The sequence below is a fragment of the Barbus barbus genome, assembly GCF_936440315.1.
Source record: "Barbus barbus genome assembly, chromosome: 29".
Taxonomy (NCBI): domain Eukaryota; kingdom Metazoa; phylum Chordata; class Actinopteri; order Cypriniformes; family Cyprinidae; genus Barbus; species Barbus barbus.
In genome coordinates this window covers 24,291,782-24,311,495 of record NC_136757.1, presented here as the reverse complement: position 1 = coordinate 24,311,495, position 19,714 = coordinate 24,291,782, and the positions used below count along the sequence as shown (strand labels likewise).

The window sequence follows — 19,714 nt, the reverse complement described above, 5'->3', positions numbered from 1 at the left end:
GATAGATATGTCACTTAGCTCATTCTGCTTACTGTAATGTACACCTTTTACAAGATAAATTTGCATATGCTATAAAATATTCCATATGGTTGAAATCAATATAACTTTCCGCAGAACTTTCCTCAATGACAACACACAGAAGCGAAAACACACACATCCAATGTGAAAATATCCAATGCATTAACAAGTCATTGAACTGCAAAGATTTTTCAAATTTTTTAGTCGAATTGACTTGAAAGTCAAACTGAATTGTTCAATTCTTTGCTGAATCTGAGGAGTCTGATTATCACTTATTTAGAGAACCGCAGGAAATGTTGAAATGTGCCCACTGCCCAGAACAGTTAGGGGTCGTTCACACCCCCCAATTTTTTTTTTTTTTTTTAAAGCGCAGCGCAAAATGCCTCCTAACCCATGTTGCCATCAAATAAAACAGTAGCCATGCCAACTTGCTTATGTAAACATTGGAATGGAAAAACCCGTTCTGTGTGAATGACCCCCTACTTTGTTATAGGGCTGCTCGATTATCGCAAAAATCATAATCAAGATTTTTCTGGTCAATACTGAGATTATGATTATTTAACTCGATTAATCACTGACTTTGGAAACATCATGCATTTAATTTGCTTTTTCTTTTTTAATCTTAAAATAAAATATAGTGTTATTTAAATTTGAATTAAATGAAATTTATTCCTAGCCCTACTTTTTGAAGTCAATGTTACTTAAATCTCTTTTCTATTCTATCTCTTTTTTAAGTTTATTCTAATTAATTATATATAGAGAGAGATATATAGAGACAGATACTGTATATTAGTGCTGTCAAACGATTAATTGCGATTAATCGCATCCAAAATAAAAGTTTTTGTTTACATAATATATGTATATTTAAATACAAACACATGCATGTATATATTTAAATTTTGTGTGCAAAGAAAACAATAACTTAAATAATAATAGTAAATAAATAATTAAATAATAATAATAAATAATAACTAAAATAATTTATTCAACAATTATTTTCCCCAAGTTACCATCTTCCACCATTTTGGAGAATACCCCAGAACGTAAACAACGTAATCAACGCTGTTTACGTTCAGCATTCGCACGATTACGTTCTGGGGTACTCTCCAAATTGGCGGAAGACGGTAACTCGGGGAGAAGAATTGTTGAATAAATTATGTTATTATTGTTTTCTTTGAGCACAAAAAGTATTCTCGTATCTTCGTAAAATTACGGTTGAATTACTGATGTCACATTGACTATTTTACCAATGTCCTTGCTACGTTTCTGGACCTGGGAACATTGCAGTTGCATTCCTGTCTACAGAGGGTCAGAGAGCTCTCAGATTTGATCAAAAATATCTTAATTTGTGTTCCGAAGATGAATGAAGGTCTTCTTTGACAGCACTAATACATATATATATATATATATATATATATATATATATATATATGTATGTAGGGGTGTAACGGTACACAAATATGACGGTTCGGTACATACCTCGGATTTAACGTCATGGTTCGGTATGATTTCAGTACAGCAGGGGGATTATTTTTTAGTAAACAGTGGTTTCCTGAATAAGTTGCTCTTTCTTTAAATACTTTCAGTTATAGTTTAAATTTTCTACCTCAGCTTATCCTTAAAACTATAGGGAGCCCTTTTACATTATAAGGTTACAATTAGGCCTAACAACTTAACCCAAACTTAAATTTAATCATTATTTATTTTTAAATAGAGATGATCAACACTCAACTCAACACTCAACAATAAAAATTGTATGCAAACATGTAAATTGCACATAATGCAGTTTTTAAATTAACGAGCTGTGGACACTGATGACTTGCTGAGGTAAATGAAATGCTACGTGACTTTTTATTTCCATGCTGTTTTGTTGATGTCTTTCCGTGGTCGAAACACTGATTGAGCAATTACATGAGATGTTCAGTCATGTTTATTCGCGTTAAAACTAGTAGTAAAGAGGAAGGAATGATCGCGTTCACACATGCGTACCGAACCGAAAGACCTGGTATGAATATGTGTACCGTTACACCCCTAATATATATATATATATATAGAGAGAGAGAGAGAGAGAGAGAGAGAGAGAGATTTATAAAGAATTAAATTAATAATATTCTAAAAAATAAATATTTATGAATAAAATTTTCATTATCTATCTAGTTATTCATCTAGTTAAAAAGCAGAAAGTACTTGATAAAGTGTGGAAATAAAGACCCCACCTTCAAACTGACATCATAATCGCAGCAATTATGTTCTACAGACAATGAGATGCACATTGTAGGATATCAGAGACTGAATCAGACAAATTTAAGATTCGATCAGAACATCGAAACACGAGGAGCCGAAATTCCAGAGAGGTCCAACAGGAAGTCATAAATCGGATCCCTAGCTTCAGCCCGTCTGAAGAAAGCCTCCCCTCTGAGCTTCCGTAGTTCTGAATGAGCTCAGCCCTCCCCGCTCGCGTTTAGACATCATGATGTTAAAGGCCCAACGTTACTTCGTTTTTGTACACGAACGCGCAGCCTTTCAAAGTATACTCCATTTGAAGGTGTACGCGAATGCTCTAGAAAGCTTCAACCATGTTCAGTGTCTGCTCTATTTTTCCCCATTAAGTCATGACTGATAACAAATATTTTTTTAACTCCTTTAAACCAAAGCTGAGCTGTCTCATACCCTCTCGCTCACAAGCGCTTGTCAATGTGAGCATCTGTTGTTGCAGTCTCAGGTATTTTGATGTCCGTCTCTTTAGTTTCACTTTCAACTGTAATTAAGTGATTGATGGCTGTTCAGGTCTATACAATAGCACATATTGCTGTAAACTTGGGATTTCACATTTTCATTCTCTTAAACTCATCTTTCCTCACTTTCTGCAACATGTGAATGTGTGTGTTCATGTGTTAGATTAGTTTACATGTCTAAAGCCAGGTTCACACTGTGCGATTTTTAATAATCTTTTGCGATTGCTGCTTGTCACACTGTACGAACATGATCCCCATGTCAGACTGTAGGATCTCAGTTGTCTTAATGTCAGACTGTACGACAGTCAAGACGCGATAAAAACGGACGTACTCAAGAAGACTTGTCCGGAGTTTTACGTCATCAATACGTGACCCGCATTCTCTCGCTATAATGGTAGCTAGGAAACAACAGCAACGTGTAGCGTTAGTTTTATTAATTACATGCCTTGATGTTAAAAAAAAAACAAAAAACGAAAAAGACGACGTGTGTGGAGCAAGTCATGGCTGGGCAAAAGAGGACTTTATGGACTTCCAGTTCTACAGAGCGAACTTGAGGTAATTTTGTTATTCGAGTTTAAACATCCTGCCCCTTAATAAATAAACTTTAAGTAAACTTTACGTTGTACATATATAGTTTTTTTACAAATAATGAATGGTTTGAAGTTGTCGCGCTAATTGCGTCATCAAGTTCAGTGCTCCTATTGGTTCTTGGTTTGACGGTCGTCGTAGGAGATGTCACACTGCAGGAAACTTGAGGAAAGTGTCTGAAATCTTCTGACACTGCCAGAATTTAATCTGAGGAAAAAATTGATCGCAACGGCCATTAATCGGCTGTCGGTGAACATGTCAAACCAGCGATCTAGACAACCGATTTTAGCCTAGGGTTATAGAAATCTTTTAGGATGTTAGGATTTTCAAAATCTGAAATCTTCTGACACTGCCAGAATTTAATCTGAGGAAAAAATTGATCGCAACGGCCATTAATCGGCTGTCGGTGAACATGTCAAACCAGCGATCTAGACAACCGATTTTAGCCTAGGGTTATAGAAATCTTTTAGGATGTTAGGATTTTCAAAATTTGTCTCAGACGAACAAATCGTGGCCAAAATCGCACAGTGTGAGCCGGGCTTTAGATTGATCAAATAAAGCCTTATTTATATTGAAAAGAGAAGTATCTTGTGTTTTGTGCTTACAAGTTAATGTCTTAAACTGCTGATCTTGTTACTGAGCTATTTAATATGGTTTTCACTAAATTTTGGATTTTAATATCCAGTGCAGAATTGATGTTATACGGCTTGTTCAGTGAATCGCTGCCGAAAAACAGTGAGTCTGTTCAAATTCCCTATGAAATCATAAATGATTCCTTTTGAGCTAAATTAAACTGTTTCCCTTTAAATGACATATTACCTTACAACATAGAAATAAGACTGCTGCAAATCCTCTCCATCTAATCCCACTGCTGCTGTTCAGGTCAGAACAAGAAATACTTTTTAGAACATATATACATATATATGTGTGTGTGTGTGGCACCCATAACCCTACTATGAAAACAAATGATTTTCTACAGATGGATGTTTGTATGGCGGTCCACTTCATATGGCCAGCACACTATCTCTGAAAGCACACACACACATACAAGCACACACACACAGTCCGGAAACCACAGAGAGGCTTAAATCTTTGTTGCTAAGCCACTTCAAATCTGCTGCAAAACCCAGCTCGTATGAGTCAATTAGTGCTGTGGTGGAAATTTAGATTCCCCATCTGCCATATTTGGACAGGATGGCGATGGCCGCATGAGTGCTGGATCAAGATTTAGCAGATGAGACAAACAACAAGCACATCAGCCCCGTTAGCTGCCAGCGATTCCCCCGCAGCTGTAAATTAGTGATGGTAACCTGGACGGCGTTGCTCCTTGACGATCACCACTCGTTAGCTTGTAAGTGGGCCAGCGATAATCACAGAAATCCAGTCAGCATTTTGAACTGGTATATTATTCGTCTGCTTGCTTCATTTGGAAAAGTTCATTCACCCCGCAGCCAGGAAAACTCTGCTTTTACAAATCATAGTCCTATCTGTGATGCAGTGCATCAATAAATCATTGCATTGAATTTTTATTATTTTCCCACTTATTTCCTCTTCCTTTTTTAATTTTTCACTTTTTCAAAAAAAAAAATTAAGTATACTACCGTTCAAAATATTTGGAGTTTTTTATTTATTTATTTATTTTATTTTTTTATTTTATTAGCAAGAATGCATTAAAATGATCATAAATGATTGTAAAGATTTATAATGTTACAAAAGATTTGTTTCAAATAAATGTGGTATGTTTGAACTTCCTATTCATCAAAGAATCCTGAATAAAATGTCTCATGGTTTCCAGAAAAATATTAAGCAGCACAATTGATGATAATAATAAAAGCTTCTTGAGCAGCAAATCAGCATTTTAGAATGATTTCTGAAGAATCATGTGACGCTGGAGACAGGAGTAATGACACTAAAAATTCAACTTTGCATCACAGGAATAAATCACATTTTAAAATATATTAAAATAGAAAAGTTATTTTAAATTGTAGTAATATTTCACAGTATTACTGTACTTTTGATCAAGCAAATGCAGTTTTGGTGAGTATAAAATAATTTTTTAAAAAACCTAAAATTTTACAAACCCCACATTTTGAACGGTAGTGTATAAAAACGACTTGAACAAATCAAATTAATTATTACACATTCTTAGAAATGGTTGATTTTTATGGACAGGAATTAGTAGCACAGATATTACACTTCAGATTTAAATAGTAATCTGAGTCTAAATGCCCATTTACACCAAGCACGATAACTATAAAGATAACGATAAAGATATAGTTCTAAAAATCGTTCTCAATATTAGAGAATAGAAAAGTCCACAGCACAACTATAACGATAAAGGTGCAGACAAACGATATCGTTGGAATCACTTTCAGAAGGATTTTTACCAGCTGATGAACAATACAAACATTGACAGCCAATCAGAATCAATCCTGCTATAACTAGCTGGAGAATTTAAAGAGGCAGACACGCGTGCGTTAGATATACAAACGATATCGTCTGCTGGTGTGGATGCTAATATCGTTATCTTTATAGTTATCGTTCTTGGTGTGAACAGGGCTTAAGACTTTTTGACAGATTAATTTACTCAAAAGAGTCATTAGTTCATGAACTCAGATGATTACTGATTGGGCATTGACTACATGTGTGTGTGTGTTCTTAACAAGAACCTCGATTCTCATCCATGCTGATAAAAAAAGTACTTTATGGCTTTATAAAAGATTTTCGCTGAATAGGATTTTCCAGCTGTAGGCTGATCAACAGATGGCTATGTAATCCGGAACCATGGTGCATTTTCAGCACAAAGGAGTCGCAGCACTTAACGTACCATTTTAGGCTCGATGGATTCAGCTGCCTTGGTCATGCCGTCCAGACACTTGCTGACGATGGGCAATACTTTACGCTCGACCTCAGTGTACACCCGCATGCTCTCCCTCACCCTGCCCACCCGCCTCTCCTCCATCTCCTGTATCCTCTGCAAGACAGAAAACACATTTTGACCAAATTATGAACACTGGTCCATCTGGCTTAAAAATGAACATATTTGTCATTTATCAATATTAGAATATTTTACTTTAATCGAGAGAGACTCTCACCTGAAAGATATGTGGTATAAGCGTGTAGTAGTGCTCATGTTGGTCCTTGTTGAACTTCTGCAGGTAGGTCAGGTACTCGTTTTTACTGTCCTCTGCTACCTGATGCCTCATGTGAGCTTGCTGTTTCGCCTTGATAGACAGAAAACACAAGAGACAGACAGCGAAAAAGACATCAAGATCCTTTCTACAAGGGTGACATCAGAATGTAAAGGGCAAGGACTGACAAATAAAACGATCACCGTTATGACATGACACAAGTCAACAAACACTGAGAGTCAATTAGAAGATTACAGAAAGATGTCAACTTCAGATCGATACAGTCAGTGATCTACACACTTAACCAAATGCTCTGTGCAAGAGTGAGAGAAGACAAACAACGCAAACATCACAAATTAAACACAGAAATATAATCAATTGATGTACTCAGGGAAAATAACACAACAAGACCTACAGTATGCTTATCATTCATTTATTAAGCAGATTTGTGAGTCATAGTATCTTATACAGTTTAACTGATTTGTGAGTGATTTCATTCAGATATGAGTATGAGATGTAAATAATTTACTTTACACAATATTTAGAAAGCGTCCACTCAAAAATACATGGAAACAGAAAATGTGCCTTATCCAATAACAAGGTCGTCGGTTAATTTACTACTGAACTGACATATGGTGGTGTTAGTACATTTATTTATAGGTGCATCTCAAAAAATTAGAATATCGTGAAAGTTCAGTTTTTTTTGTAACTTATTTAAAAAAGTGAAACTTTCACATATTATAGATTTATTACATGTAAAGTAAAACATTTCAAAAGTTTTTTTCTTTTAATTTTGAAGATTAGAGCTTACAGCTCATGAAAGTCAAAAATCCAGTATCTCAAAATATTAGAATATTACCTAAGATCAATCAAAAAAAGAACAGAAAAGTTCAAGTTCTTTAAAATATATTAATTTATGCACTCAATACTTGGTTGGGGCTCCTTTAGCACAAATTCCAGCATCAGTGAAGTGTGGCGTGGAAGCGATCAGCCTGTGGCTCTGCTGAGGCACTATTGAGCCTTCAGCTCGACTGTATTGTTGGATCGACTGTTTCTCATCTTTCTCTTGAAAATATCCCATAGATTCCATATGGGGTTCAGGTCAGGCATGTTGGCTGGCCAATCAAGCACAGTGATATCATGGTCAGCAAAGCACTTGGAAGTGGTTTTGGCACTGTGGGCAGGTGCTAAAGTCCTGCTGGAAAAACAAATCAGCATCTCCATAAAGCTTGTCAGCAGATGGAAGCATAAAGTGCTCAAAAATCTCCTGGTAGACAGCTGCATTGACTCTGGACTTGATAAAACACAATAGACCAACACCAGCAGACGTCACGGCAGCCCAAATCATCACTGACTTCGGAAACTTCACACTGGACTTCAAGCAGCTTGTATTCTGTGCCTCTCCAGCCTTACTCCAGACTCCAGACCTTGATTTCCAAATGAAATGCAAAATTTACCTTTATCTGAAAAGATAACTTTGGACCTCTGAGCTCCACAGCCCAGGTAAGACGCTTCTGACGATGTTTCTGTTTCAGAAGTGGCTTGGTAGCCCTTTTCCTGAAGACGTCTGAGCGTGGTGACTCTTGATGCACTGACTCCAGCTTCAGTCCACTCCTTGTGAAGCTCTCCCAAGTGTTTGTCTTGGCTCTGCCTGACAGTGTTCTCAAGCTTGCGGTCATCCCTGTTGCTTATGCACCTTTTCCTACCCAATTTCTTCCTTCCAGTCAACTTTGCATTTAATATGCTTTGATACAGCACTCTGTGAACAGCCACACCTTTCAGTAATGACCTTCTGTCACTTACTCTCTTTGTGGAGGGTGTCAATGATTGTCTTCTGGACCATTGCCAAATCAGCAGTCTTCTCCATTATTGTGGTTTCAAAGAGCAAGAGATACCCAGAATTTCTACTGTAGGGATGGTCAGTTAATGAAGCTCAAATCTAAATATTCTAATATTTTCAGATACTGGATTTTTGACTTTCTTGAGCTGTAAGCTCCAATCATCAAAATGAAAACAAAAAACTTTTGAATTGTTTTACTTTACATGTAATGAAACAAAATGGTAATATACTGTATCGTCTATGACTAACCTCTAGCTGCGAGGCAGCTATGTAAATATTTTCACTTATAAAAATGCATTTATAATGTAAAAAAATGTAAAACTAGCAGAATAATAACATTACCTTTTATTGTTGGTAAATTTATAAGTAGTAGTAATTTAGTAATTGTGTGTGTATGTGTGTGTGCATGTGCATATATAAATACATACATATTTAATTATTTATACATGTTTAGTATTTAGTTTTTGAATAGAATCCATTAAATGTTTCAAGTTGCATGTTTCATTCATGGTGTTGAAATATTTCTTTTGAAAATGAAAAGTTACTAAAAACTTATTCAATTTGGTATAAAAATGTATTTACTCGTGGTAGTTTTGTTTAATAAGTCAAAATAAGATGCAGTTGATAGTACTTCAGGTTCATTCAAAATTGGAAATTCATTCCTAGATTTTAGTAAACAGTGGCTACGATGTATTAATGAATTCAAAATGAGGAAACAAATTTGTACAGCATGACCACAATTTACTAAAATGAGGCCACGATAAATGTTCATTTATGTGAATTCATGTGCAGGTTCTGTAGAAATGGAAGGTAATGGAAGCTGAATGTATTGCATTGTGGGATATCTCACTTATTATGCTTTGATTGTATATGGCACACTTTGGGTAATGTAGGTTGGGTACTCCATTACATATACAGTAAACAAATAGCATGAGTAGTATGGCAGTATGTTATTAATGAAGAAGACTTTGACAATAGGAACACGGTGGTGTACCAACAGTGTGTGAGAAAATAAACACATAGACACACAAAAATGACAATGAATGTTCTACATTGTTTCAAAACAAAAGTCAAAATGGTCCAAATTAATTGCACCAGACATCCATTCATCATGCATACTAACTAAACACATACAGCAGACCAGAAAAGCATTTGGACACTTAAGTAAACCGCATAAATTTGTGAACGCCATTGCATTAAACACAAAATATAAATTCAAGTTGCATATGCAAAATAGTAATATAAACTTTTCTCAGAACTAACTTTACTTTCTAAACCACTTTTGCTCAATGTCTTTTAATCAGCTGGTGTTTTGGTGATTTTTTTTAAACAAATTTAAAGTTCTCCTCAAGTAACCACACACATAGTTCATCACATTAATTATGAACATGCTCCAGTACAATTTTACAACCACAAAGTGTCACGATATTTTTTTTATTAATTGTGAACAACATATCTATAGTTAATAATTCAAAACTTAATAAACTGAAATCTGTTGCTTGAAAAGTGTGCTTCTGCCACTTCATTTAATGCAATGAAATTCATAGATTTTTAAGTGTCAAAATGCTTTTTGGGGCCACTGTACATAAACAACTGCATGTACATGAACCAGACAGTGTGCACAGACTCTCAGACTCAGGACTTTTTGTGGTCGACAGTAAATTGTGCGGTAATAGCTATTGATTTTGTGAAATCAGTCTCCGCTGTAACCCTTACAACGTAGCCCATTTTCGCAATCGTAATGCATTTTAACGTCTCCCATGACAAGTCTTATTCTGTACATTTGTACATGGTGAATACAGGAAAGATTCGCTGCAAGCATAGACGTGAACGTAACAAAAGCTAAAAACGAAAAACAACGAAAATTACGACAAACACTCTTTGCTGATATGGGTAATACACCGAACAAGTTAACAAACTCCCCACCGACAAAGACGACTCTTGGATCAAACCTACCTTGAGAGAACACCGCTTTAAGACATGTTAAAAAACAAAGACAGAGTCGATTAGTGTCACAGACACACTAATAACAGAAGTTACTTAAGAAGACATCTACACATGGGCAAAACCAAATCCAAATCTGTTCATTTGGCCTTAGATTAAAAACAAACGGCTGCTGCCATATTAGTTGTCTTTGTTTCCTATTGTCAAAGCTACCTTTGTTTTTGCAGCGTGTGAGTTTATTACTTTCATTGATGAACATTTACATTTTAATTTCCTATAATTCAGAAATTGCATTTTATAATTTAAGTATTTATAATTATAGAATTTTTAGATGGCTTAATAAATTATAAGTAATAATTACATATATATTTTTATTTTATAGAACTTTATAATGTTAATATTTTAAAGATTATTTTATTTTATAATAAATATCTAGATATTTTCTCTGAACTAATTATTTTTCACAAAAATCACTTAATCATTTTGTATCGAATGAAACAGACAGTTTGAACTGATCCAAAGAAATGAAACAAACTTCCCAAATCTAGCATTGTTTTTATATGCTGTAAAATTTTTATTACTCTAATACCTAGAAAGCAGCAAATCAGGGAGAGCTGCCGACACTAAACTAATTACCATAAAGTACATTAATCTCAATATTCTCAATGTTGCATATTTTATTAATTAAATTCAGCCCTGATGTTCATACTAAATCTCCAGTTTATGATTTTGCTTATATATTTCAATAGAAAAGATGAAAATTTCCAGTTCAATTCCAGGTTATTTGGTTTGTTTGAATAAACAATATATGATATATCATCTGCCTAATCACCCAAAAATTAAAAATTAAATAAAAAAATCAACAAAGTATTAGCAGGTACCAATATAATCACAGATTATTTTTGTGCTTTCTGTCCGACTTCCCTTTAAAAAAAAAAAAAGGTAATTTTCTGCAATTCTGGGAAGGTACTGTAAGGAAGGAGCAGGTGAGGTATAAGGTATGAGGAGGGCAGATTCACTCTAACTTTCAGAAAGTTGAACTCGACATCTGTTATATCAGCATCCGTCACCACCGCCCCATTTCAAAGAGGGATCATCCACACAGACTCACAGAAAAGGATGAAAGCAGTCATGGAGAATGAAGGATTTGTGATAGGATCTGTCTCTTCTCACGCACACATGTGATCCATACCTTTTCCACATCTGCTTTAGTCACGTTAATGTCAGCGTCCATCTTGTCAAAGTAATGCTGAGCGCGATCCGCTTCCTTACAGTCTCGCTCAAATCTTCTCTTACTCTGAGACAAAAAAAACTTACATTAAAATGAGAAATTAACATTTTAGATTTTATACCACTACTTATTGCTGAAAAAAATGTATGCCATTGTCATGTAACTGAAAATGTAGTACATCTTGTAGCAGTGCTACTTTTAGTTTGCTATCCTATATTTATTATTAGTTTTATATTATATTTTATGTATTAAAACCTATAGCAGTAGTTTATTGTTTATTTTGAAAGAGACTTGTCTTTTACAGGTGTTTCTTGTACAAGGCTGCCCAGTTCTGGCTCATATCTTAGACAGGTGATGAAAAAGAGGCCAGTATCAGGAAGAATTTGAATATTCACACTATGTTCTGTTCAGTTAGACCGACTCACCGATTCCAGCTGCTTCCAGGAATTCTCAATGTGTTGTTGCGCTCTGCGGCCATCATGGAAGTGCTTGAGGAAAGAAAAGAAATTGATCTAAAATTTAGAACATTACTGTTCAAAAGTTCGGGATTTCTCTTAAAGGGATAGTTCACCCAAAAATGAATATTCTGTCATTAATTACTCACCCTCATGTTGTTCTAATCCCGTAAGACCTCTGTTCATCTTTGGAACACAAATTAAGATATGTTTGATGGAATCTGAGAGCTCTCTGACCCTCCCATAGACAGCAAGTGTCCTTACACGATCAAGGTCCAGAAACATAGCAAGGAGATGGGTAAAATAATACATGTGACATCAGTGGTTCAACCGTAATTTTACGAAGCTACGAAAATACTTTTTGTGCACAAAAAAAAAAAAAAAACGGCTTTATTCAACAATTCGTCTCTTCTGCGTCACCCTGGTGCCATTTTGGAGAATATCCACTGAACGTAAACAGCGTATGCTGTCCTACGTCAGCTGCGTCACGCGGATACGTCGTTTCAGAACAGCATACGCCATTTACGTTCAGTGGATACTCTCCAAATGGCGCCAGGGTGACGCAGAGGAGACGAATTGTTGAATGAAATCGTTATATTTTTTCTTTTGCACACAAAAAGTATTCTCGTAGCTTCATAAAATTGCGGTTGAACCCCTGATGTCACATGGATTATTTTACTGATCTCCGTGCTACGTTTCTGGACCTGGAGGGTCAGAGAGCTCACGGGATGCATTAAAATATCTTAATTTGTTTTCCTAAGATGAACGAAGGTCTTACGGGTTTGCAATGATATAAGGGTAATTAATGACATCATTTTTGGGTGAACTAACCCTTTAAATCTGTTTTGCTCACCAAGTGTGTATTTATTTGATGAAAATATAGTGATATTGTAAAATACTGTTACAATTTAAAATATTTTTTTTCCAATTTGTATATATTTTAAAATGTAATTTATTCATGTAATGGCAAAGCTAAATTTTCAGCATCATTACTCCAGTTTTCAGTGTCACATGTTCCTTTAGAATTTATTCTAATATATTGATTTGCTGCTCAAATCACATTTCTTACTATTATTTATGTTGAAAACAGCTGTGCTGCTTAATATTTTTGTTGATTATCTGATAAATAGTTAATAAGAACAGCATTTTTGCATAGTTACATTTATCTGAAGAAAATACTAAGAAAATGTGCGCAACTCATTGTAAAAACAAAGTTGCAATGGAGTCTGTACCTCTGAGGTTCAACAAAAATGGTACAGAACATAACAATGGATACATTAGGTTAATATTTGTTAGAAAACGAATAGTTACTGCACATTTGACAGCAATTACATTAACAGCTCATCCAGAAATGAACATTTTATCATGTTACTCATTCCAATGTTGTTCCTAACCTCACTATTTTCTTTTTTTTCATGAAACCTAAAAGGAGATATAAAGCAAAGCAGTTCTTTTCCATCCAAAAAAAACCAAACGTCATAAAAGTAGTCCATACCACTTATTCATTATATTCCAAAATGTTCATTTATGCAGGTGAACTGCTTTTTATTCTTTTAAAGCACAAGTAGATTAATTACAGTAACTGTATTTCTTGGTGGTAAAAGAGTTTAATCTGATTATTAATATTTAAAAATATTGCTTTTATTTATTAAAAATAATGCTTTTAAATATTTGGCTGTTTATAATGTAAACAAACCATGAAAGACTGTATTTTTGACAAATAAAGCACTCCATTTCGGATTAAGAAATTCTATTTCGGGAATTGCAGAGTCATGACAACTATCACAGTTTGACTTATTATTGTGTTACTGGCATGTCCTTTTAAAATATTACGCAGAAAAGTCATTTAATTGGAATCTAAGCTGATTAAATGAAATGTGAGACAATCAAGGCAGACAGCAGCTGCTAGAAAGATCATATTCCAGAGCTGTTGCTGTATCCAAATCCCTCGTCACTCCATAAAGAATTCAATTACGGAAGCAAAGACGTACTCATGTACAATAAATGTTAATTAACTGCAGAATTCCTCACTGGAACACAAATCATTTATTTAGGGGCTCTCATTAGCGTACACGTCACTGACGTAACCAGCACAGGCGATCGCTTGTGTGTGCCCACTCACGGCATACCACGACTCTCTTTATGAAAAATACATAAAGACCACTTTCTCTCAGCGTGACATTTGAACACAAAAGACAGACAAAATGCATCAACGGAGGTCGGAGGCGAACGAAGCCTCCCTCAGCTCGAGCGTGGTGGCGTTTTACTCCACTGTCATATTACTTCCAGCCACCAGCCTCAGACAGAGGCCTCATGAACCCGCGCGAGAACCTTTAGACAAGAGAGGCCGAGAGCGGGGGGAGGGCGACCTTCTCAAACTCCACTGACCTGAATACATGACCCACATTGGTTCTGGCTTCATTCCACGAAGCTGGGAGAAATCATCAACAAAATAATACCATATTCCTATGCGATTAACCCTGGATTTGTCAGAGGTGAGCGCTGTGCTGGAGAGCAGAGAAGGAATTATTTTTGTGGCTTCACACATGTCTTTAACAGGCGATTTATGTTATTGAGGGATTTGATCGTTTTTTTTTTATTTTTCAGAAGATAATCTCTTTAAATGATCTCTAGAAAGCTGAGAGCAGGAGTTTTTGGTTATCGTCATGATAATGAAAGTGTGGAAAAGACATGTTCGTACCGATTTCCGTTCAGCCTTCAGTTCTTGAGTGTAGCGGCTCAACTCTGCCATTATCTGAGTGGACAGGTTTTCGGCGATGACCTCGTGTTGACCCGCGTAGTCGTTCAGCTCATTTAAAGTCATTAGAAACGCTCTACATGTGGTGAACCTGATGGCAAATGTGAAAGCGTTAATACATCACAAAAAAAGCAAGATGAGACATTATAGATGTGGCAAAAAGTAGTTCCTCTTGCTTAATTAGAAAAATTCAATAAATTCAAAAGCAAAATCAACACAATAGTGGTCAAGTTTTTCAATGGCTGATACTGGTGTTGATATCAATACTGGCCGATATAATGACAAAATACATAAATATGATCATTTTTGGACCCTTAAGTTACATTAAAAATGCAGGCGATCAGTGTATGACATCAAAGCACCGTAAAGGATCATGTGACACTGAAGACTGGAGTAATGGAGTTTTGCATCACAGGAATAAATTAATAGTTTTTTTGTTAAAATATATATAAAAATGCATTTTAAAGTGTAATAATATTTCACTATATTCCTGTTTTACTGTATATTTGATCAAATAAATGAAACCTTGTTGAGCATAAGAGACTTCTTTCAAAAACACTGAAATCATTAGTAAACGGCTACATTAAGATATCAAAATACACATGTATGATTTATATATGCCGAACTGTTCTCACTCACTTGAATTCCTCGTCCTCTTTAGAGTTCTTCTTGAGCTGATACTTCTTGGACAGATTCCTATAATAAGAAAAATAAGACACTTTGTTAAAATGTTAAATCACTTTATTCTATAAAGCAACTATAAACAAGTCATATGTATAAAATGTTTGTTTGAACCAGCTCAACATTTGCTGAACCAATGGTGTGCGTTTCATCTGTTTGTCCAACCAATGGCAGATAGAGAGAGTGTTTAGTCATTATTTTTGCAGTTACGTTTGGTAAGTAGTGGTGCATAAATTGCACATTTAAAAAGGAATTTAAAAAATACTTTAAAGACAATTACTCTAACATAAAAAACAGCAATTTAGCAAACATTTCTTCCACCAAAAAAAAAGCAAAGCAATCTAATTTTAAAGGTGTCTTTGTTTCCCAATAATCTGAATGAGTGAAATTGTGCATGTCAGTGACAAATAAGATCTAATGGTGCTTGTGGTGCAACGCAGGACTGCAGTGAAAACAAAAGCTAATATTGTCACCATCAGAATAATCGTATCATCCCACTGAACAAGGCACCCGATTCATGTCAATCAGAATGGAAAACTGAGTACAGGAAAACGACAAATGACACAGTGTAAACGAGAAAACCATTGCTTTATACATGAATATCATGTGATTAATTTCAAGAGGGCCTATAAATGGCTTAAAATCAATTACGATGGTGAGAGCGCATGCTGATGGTGCCGCCCCCTCGATGCTTTTTCCTGCAGCTCTCCTTCACTCTATCTCTCCCTCTCTCCGCACACACCCAACGGTACCTCCCAGGAGTCTGACGTGTTGCTAGGCAGATCACCATCTTGCAGTTTCTTGACAAGACCACACCGATGCAGTTGCTTTATTGTCTGCTAGTTTCCCTACGATTGGCCTAAATGGGCCGCCATATGCGTCAATACTCAACGGCAAATAGGAAAAAGGTTGATAAAGCCATAAATAAACCCTCATTAGAATAACCCAACCCAGCGACTTTTAAAGGACTATTATTCTTCAGTCAGACAGATCCATGTCGATGCCGTTTATCTGCTAACACGTGCTTAGCGCTTAATAAATCTTTCACCCATGGCTGAACAACAAACAAAAAAGCCTCTGGGAGATGTTGTGAATTAAAAGCTCCTTTTTGAGAGCAAAATACAGTTTGACACAGTTCTTAAAAATTACAACAAAGCACGGATTGAGCGAACGGCTACGAAAAGAGGATTTTCTCTTATGTGATCAGAAAATACAAACAGAAAGGGCCTTTTTGTTGCACGCTGTGAGCTCCAGCTGTGGGGTTTGTTATAAACGCTGAGGTTTCTCTACGTATGTCTTTGAGCGGGAGCGCAGATGATGCTGGTAAGTCATCCTGTGTCCTCAGGGTCAACATCTCCAGTGGAAACTGCTGCTTAATAAACTTCCAAAATGCAGCCAGCAAGAAATATTACAGAATCAGTGGTAGATAATAGAATGTGGGTCAGAGCCGTGGAAACCCAGTAACCATGGTAATACACGTTGTTCTCACTGACATAATACCTTGTCCTCATAAAACACCATCTTTTTGAATATATGCTTCAGTTCTGTGCAGGTATATGTCGTATTCAGACTGAAATAGTAAACTGATACATTACTGACACTTCAGTACAGTTCAGATACACAAATCTGCAGTGAGGATCAAAAATAGTATTTAATTTACTGGATTATCCAAAAATAGCCATTTCCACATGGTTTAATTGTATATATTATAATATAATATATACAATTACTGTGGTTACACCTCAGAAATTCTATGATTTATTACTATTTTATTACATTCAGAAAATATTATTATTATGATATTAAAACAAAAACCTTGAACTGAATTGAGCTGGATAATAACACTATTGTTTTCTGAAGTTGTTTCATAAATGATGAACTTTGCAACATTGACAGTTAATGAACTGAAGTGAATCAACACTTTGAGGTAAATAATGACACTTCTGTAGAGCTGCTTTACAGCTAAAATTGAAGCTGTTTCAGAATTGTTACATTTTGAAACATTAACAGTTACCTTTCTGTTTATCACCGTGAAGCTGCTTTAAAACAATCTGTACTGCATAAAGCACTACATGACTTCAACTGACAAAATATGAGTTCATGATAACATTACCTTATCATTATAAGAACTACAAATCTGTCTTTATCTTACCTGATCTGTTTAGCATAGCTTAGCTCAATTTCAGACCGTTCCTTCACAAACTTGGTGTAGCGTTCCAAAAACTCAATGCCCCACTGAGTGTGTTTCTCTAAATTATCAAACTGATCCTGCAAAAGACAGAAAAACATCCGACTGAAAGTTAACATATGAACGACTAACCATTCAGAGCATCTCCCGTTCATATAACATTGACAAAATATGAAATTGCAATGAAGGTAGAGTGCCAACAGAACACTTTAGGAGATAAAAATTATAGATTTTGCTTTGATGGATTTGAAATAACTGTGAAAGAGGGCCCAAAGGAGAGATATCAAAATACCCTCAGAATGAAAGTCATCCCACATAATTTCATGAGTTTGCAGTATTCTCTGACATTGGCAACGTGTCAGATCCATTATTCAGCACTGCTGGCCCTCCAGCCGTAACATGCCTAATGCTTATCGCTGTATACACAGTACAAACTTCATCCATCACAGAGCATTTCACTTGTTTTGACCTATTAACCACTAGGTTACTGTTACAAAACATATTGATCTGAATCTCCTGTGGCATCCATAATATAGCTTTAAGAGCATTTGACCATTTAAATAGTGAATTTGAATAATGATTAGTCTATTAATTATTATTAGTCATTTAACTATTTTATCCACAGCAACATTTTCAATATCTGTAACTTTGTGTTTAATGCACAAAACCGTAATACAGTTAAGATGTCAAATTAAAGTATTTTAAAAATCTACTTTTCCTTAAACTTCATGTTCAAATAACTTTCCCACACCAACCCTGATGTATATTAAATATGATGATGGAAGGCTTTTAATTAAATTAAATGATTCAGATGATACAAGTTCTGTTACTTAACATCCATTAACATGACCACAAATCAAATTATAAACTTGGTTTTAGTACTATAAATCCTTTTAGAATATTACCCTCATAATATTTTACAAAGGCTTACAAGCTTCTACTGTCACCTGAAGAGGGTGGTGGCCATGTAAGATGATTTCACCCCATAACTTATTTCTAATTGGTTAAACTGATGATGTTACGATTTACCCCATATTACCACATTCCCTGGTCTCTTCTACACAAATTACAACAAATTCAGATCAAGTGGAAGCTTGCAAGGTCTACATTTTTTGGTTAACAGCCCAGATGTTTAACCACAGGCTACACAACCTTATATGTTATCCTACATTATGGTGTTTGTTACTAGGTTAATGTTGCATGATGTTACAGCCAACAATGAACAGTCTTGACAATAAGAAATATTTAAGATCATAATAGTAGCTGTAACGTGTGGGGCAACAATATTACACTATTACTTTATTACATACACATTGCAACATCAAAGCTAAAACCGGACATGCATGGGAATAACCTGTGCACCTGCTCCAGCCTCATTGCATGTGGTTAGGGACAGCATTAGCCCAGGATTATTGCCACCCAGGGTATTTAGTCAATGCTGATGGCTAATAATTGCCTTAAACGAGCTTTAGAGAGCATGCATATGCTTGCATTAAAATATCTGTACATGCATGCAAAAGATTCGGTACTAAATGAAAGATTCCTGTAACAGTAGCAGGAATTTGGGATCCGCATCATTGTAAAATGGGTGGTGCGGTGGGCTATTTATCTGTCACTAATGTCCATATGCACGTTACTAATAGAAATCCTAAACATTTTGTGCACTATATTGCTTAATATCTTGCAGATGCATTCGCCTCAGTGTCTCGCGGCTGTACTCACCCACAGCTCCGTCCCCCAACTGCAGCTCATGGTTTCAAGGCAGTTCCTCCGCGATAATCCTCTGTTTGAATGCATGCGTGATTCTCGCCCAGAACCGGCTTTCAGATAAGAAAAATAATACTAACTGGTGTAATACCAGCATATACCGTAAAGGATTTGTGCCTCGATCGGCAAGACCGTTCGTTTTCACCTCCGCATTGTGTAAATTGCCGATGAAACTGGAAATGAAGATAATGCCTATGTACTCGTGCATTCACGCGCCTCAGACAGAGCTAGACGGCCACGCGCAGAGCCAAATCCACCTCACACAACACCAGTTACTCACAGATAAACTGCTAACATGTGTGTTAGTGCATTCGTGCGACACATTCAACCACAAAGGAAAATTCATGGGAAAGGAATTTTTCAAATGTTTTATTTTTG

The 19,714-nt window shown here is 35.7% G+C and overlaps 1 protein-coding gene across 1 annotated transcript in view; it reads right to left on the bottom strand.

The window, feature by feature from the left end:
* Positions 1–19,494, bottom strand: part of LOC306848876 (formin-binding protein 1-like) — a 28,147-nt gene extending 8,653 nt beyond the window's left edge. The window contains exons 1-9 of the mRNA XM_079383650.1: positions 19,292–19,494; positions 17,534–17,649; positions 15,340–15,396; positions 14,644–14,791; positions 11,913–11,975; positions 11,449–11,553; positions 10,269–10,283; positions 6,437–6,565; positions 6,169–6,315 (exon numbers count right to left, since the gene is read on the bottom strand). Of these exons, the coding sequence (XP_079239776.1) occupies positions 6,169–6,315; positions 6,437–6,565; positions 10,269–10,283; positions 11,449–11,553; positions 11,913–11,975; positions 14,644–14,791; positions 15,340–15,396; positions 17,534–17,649; positions 19,292–19,366 (855 nt within the window). The 5' untranslated portion in view covers positions 19,367–19,494. The remainder of the gene's footprint in view (positions 1–6,168; positions 6,316–6,436; positions 6,566–10,268; positions 10,284–11,448; positions 11,554–11,912; positions 11,976–14,643; positions 14,792–15,339; positions 15,397–17,533; positions 17,650–19,291) is intronic.
* Between the last annotated feature and the right edge of the window lie 220 nt (positions 19,495–19,714).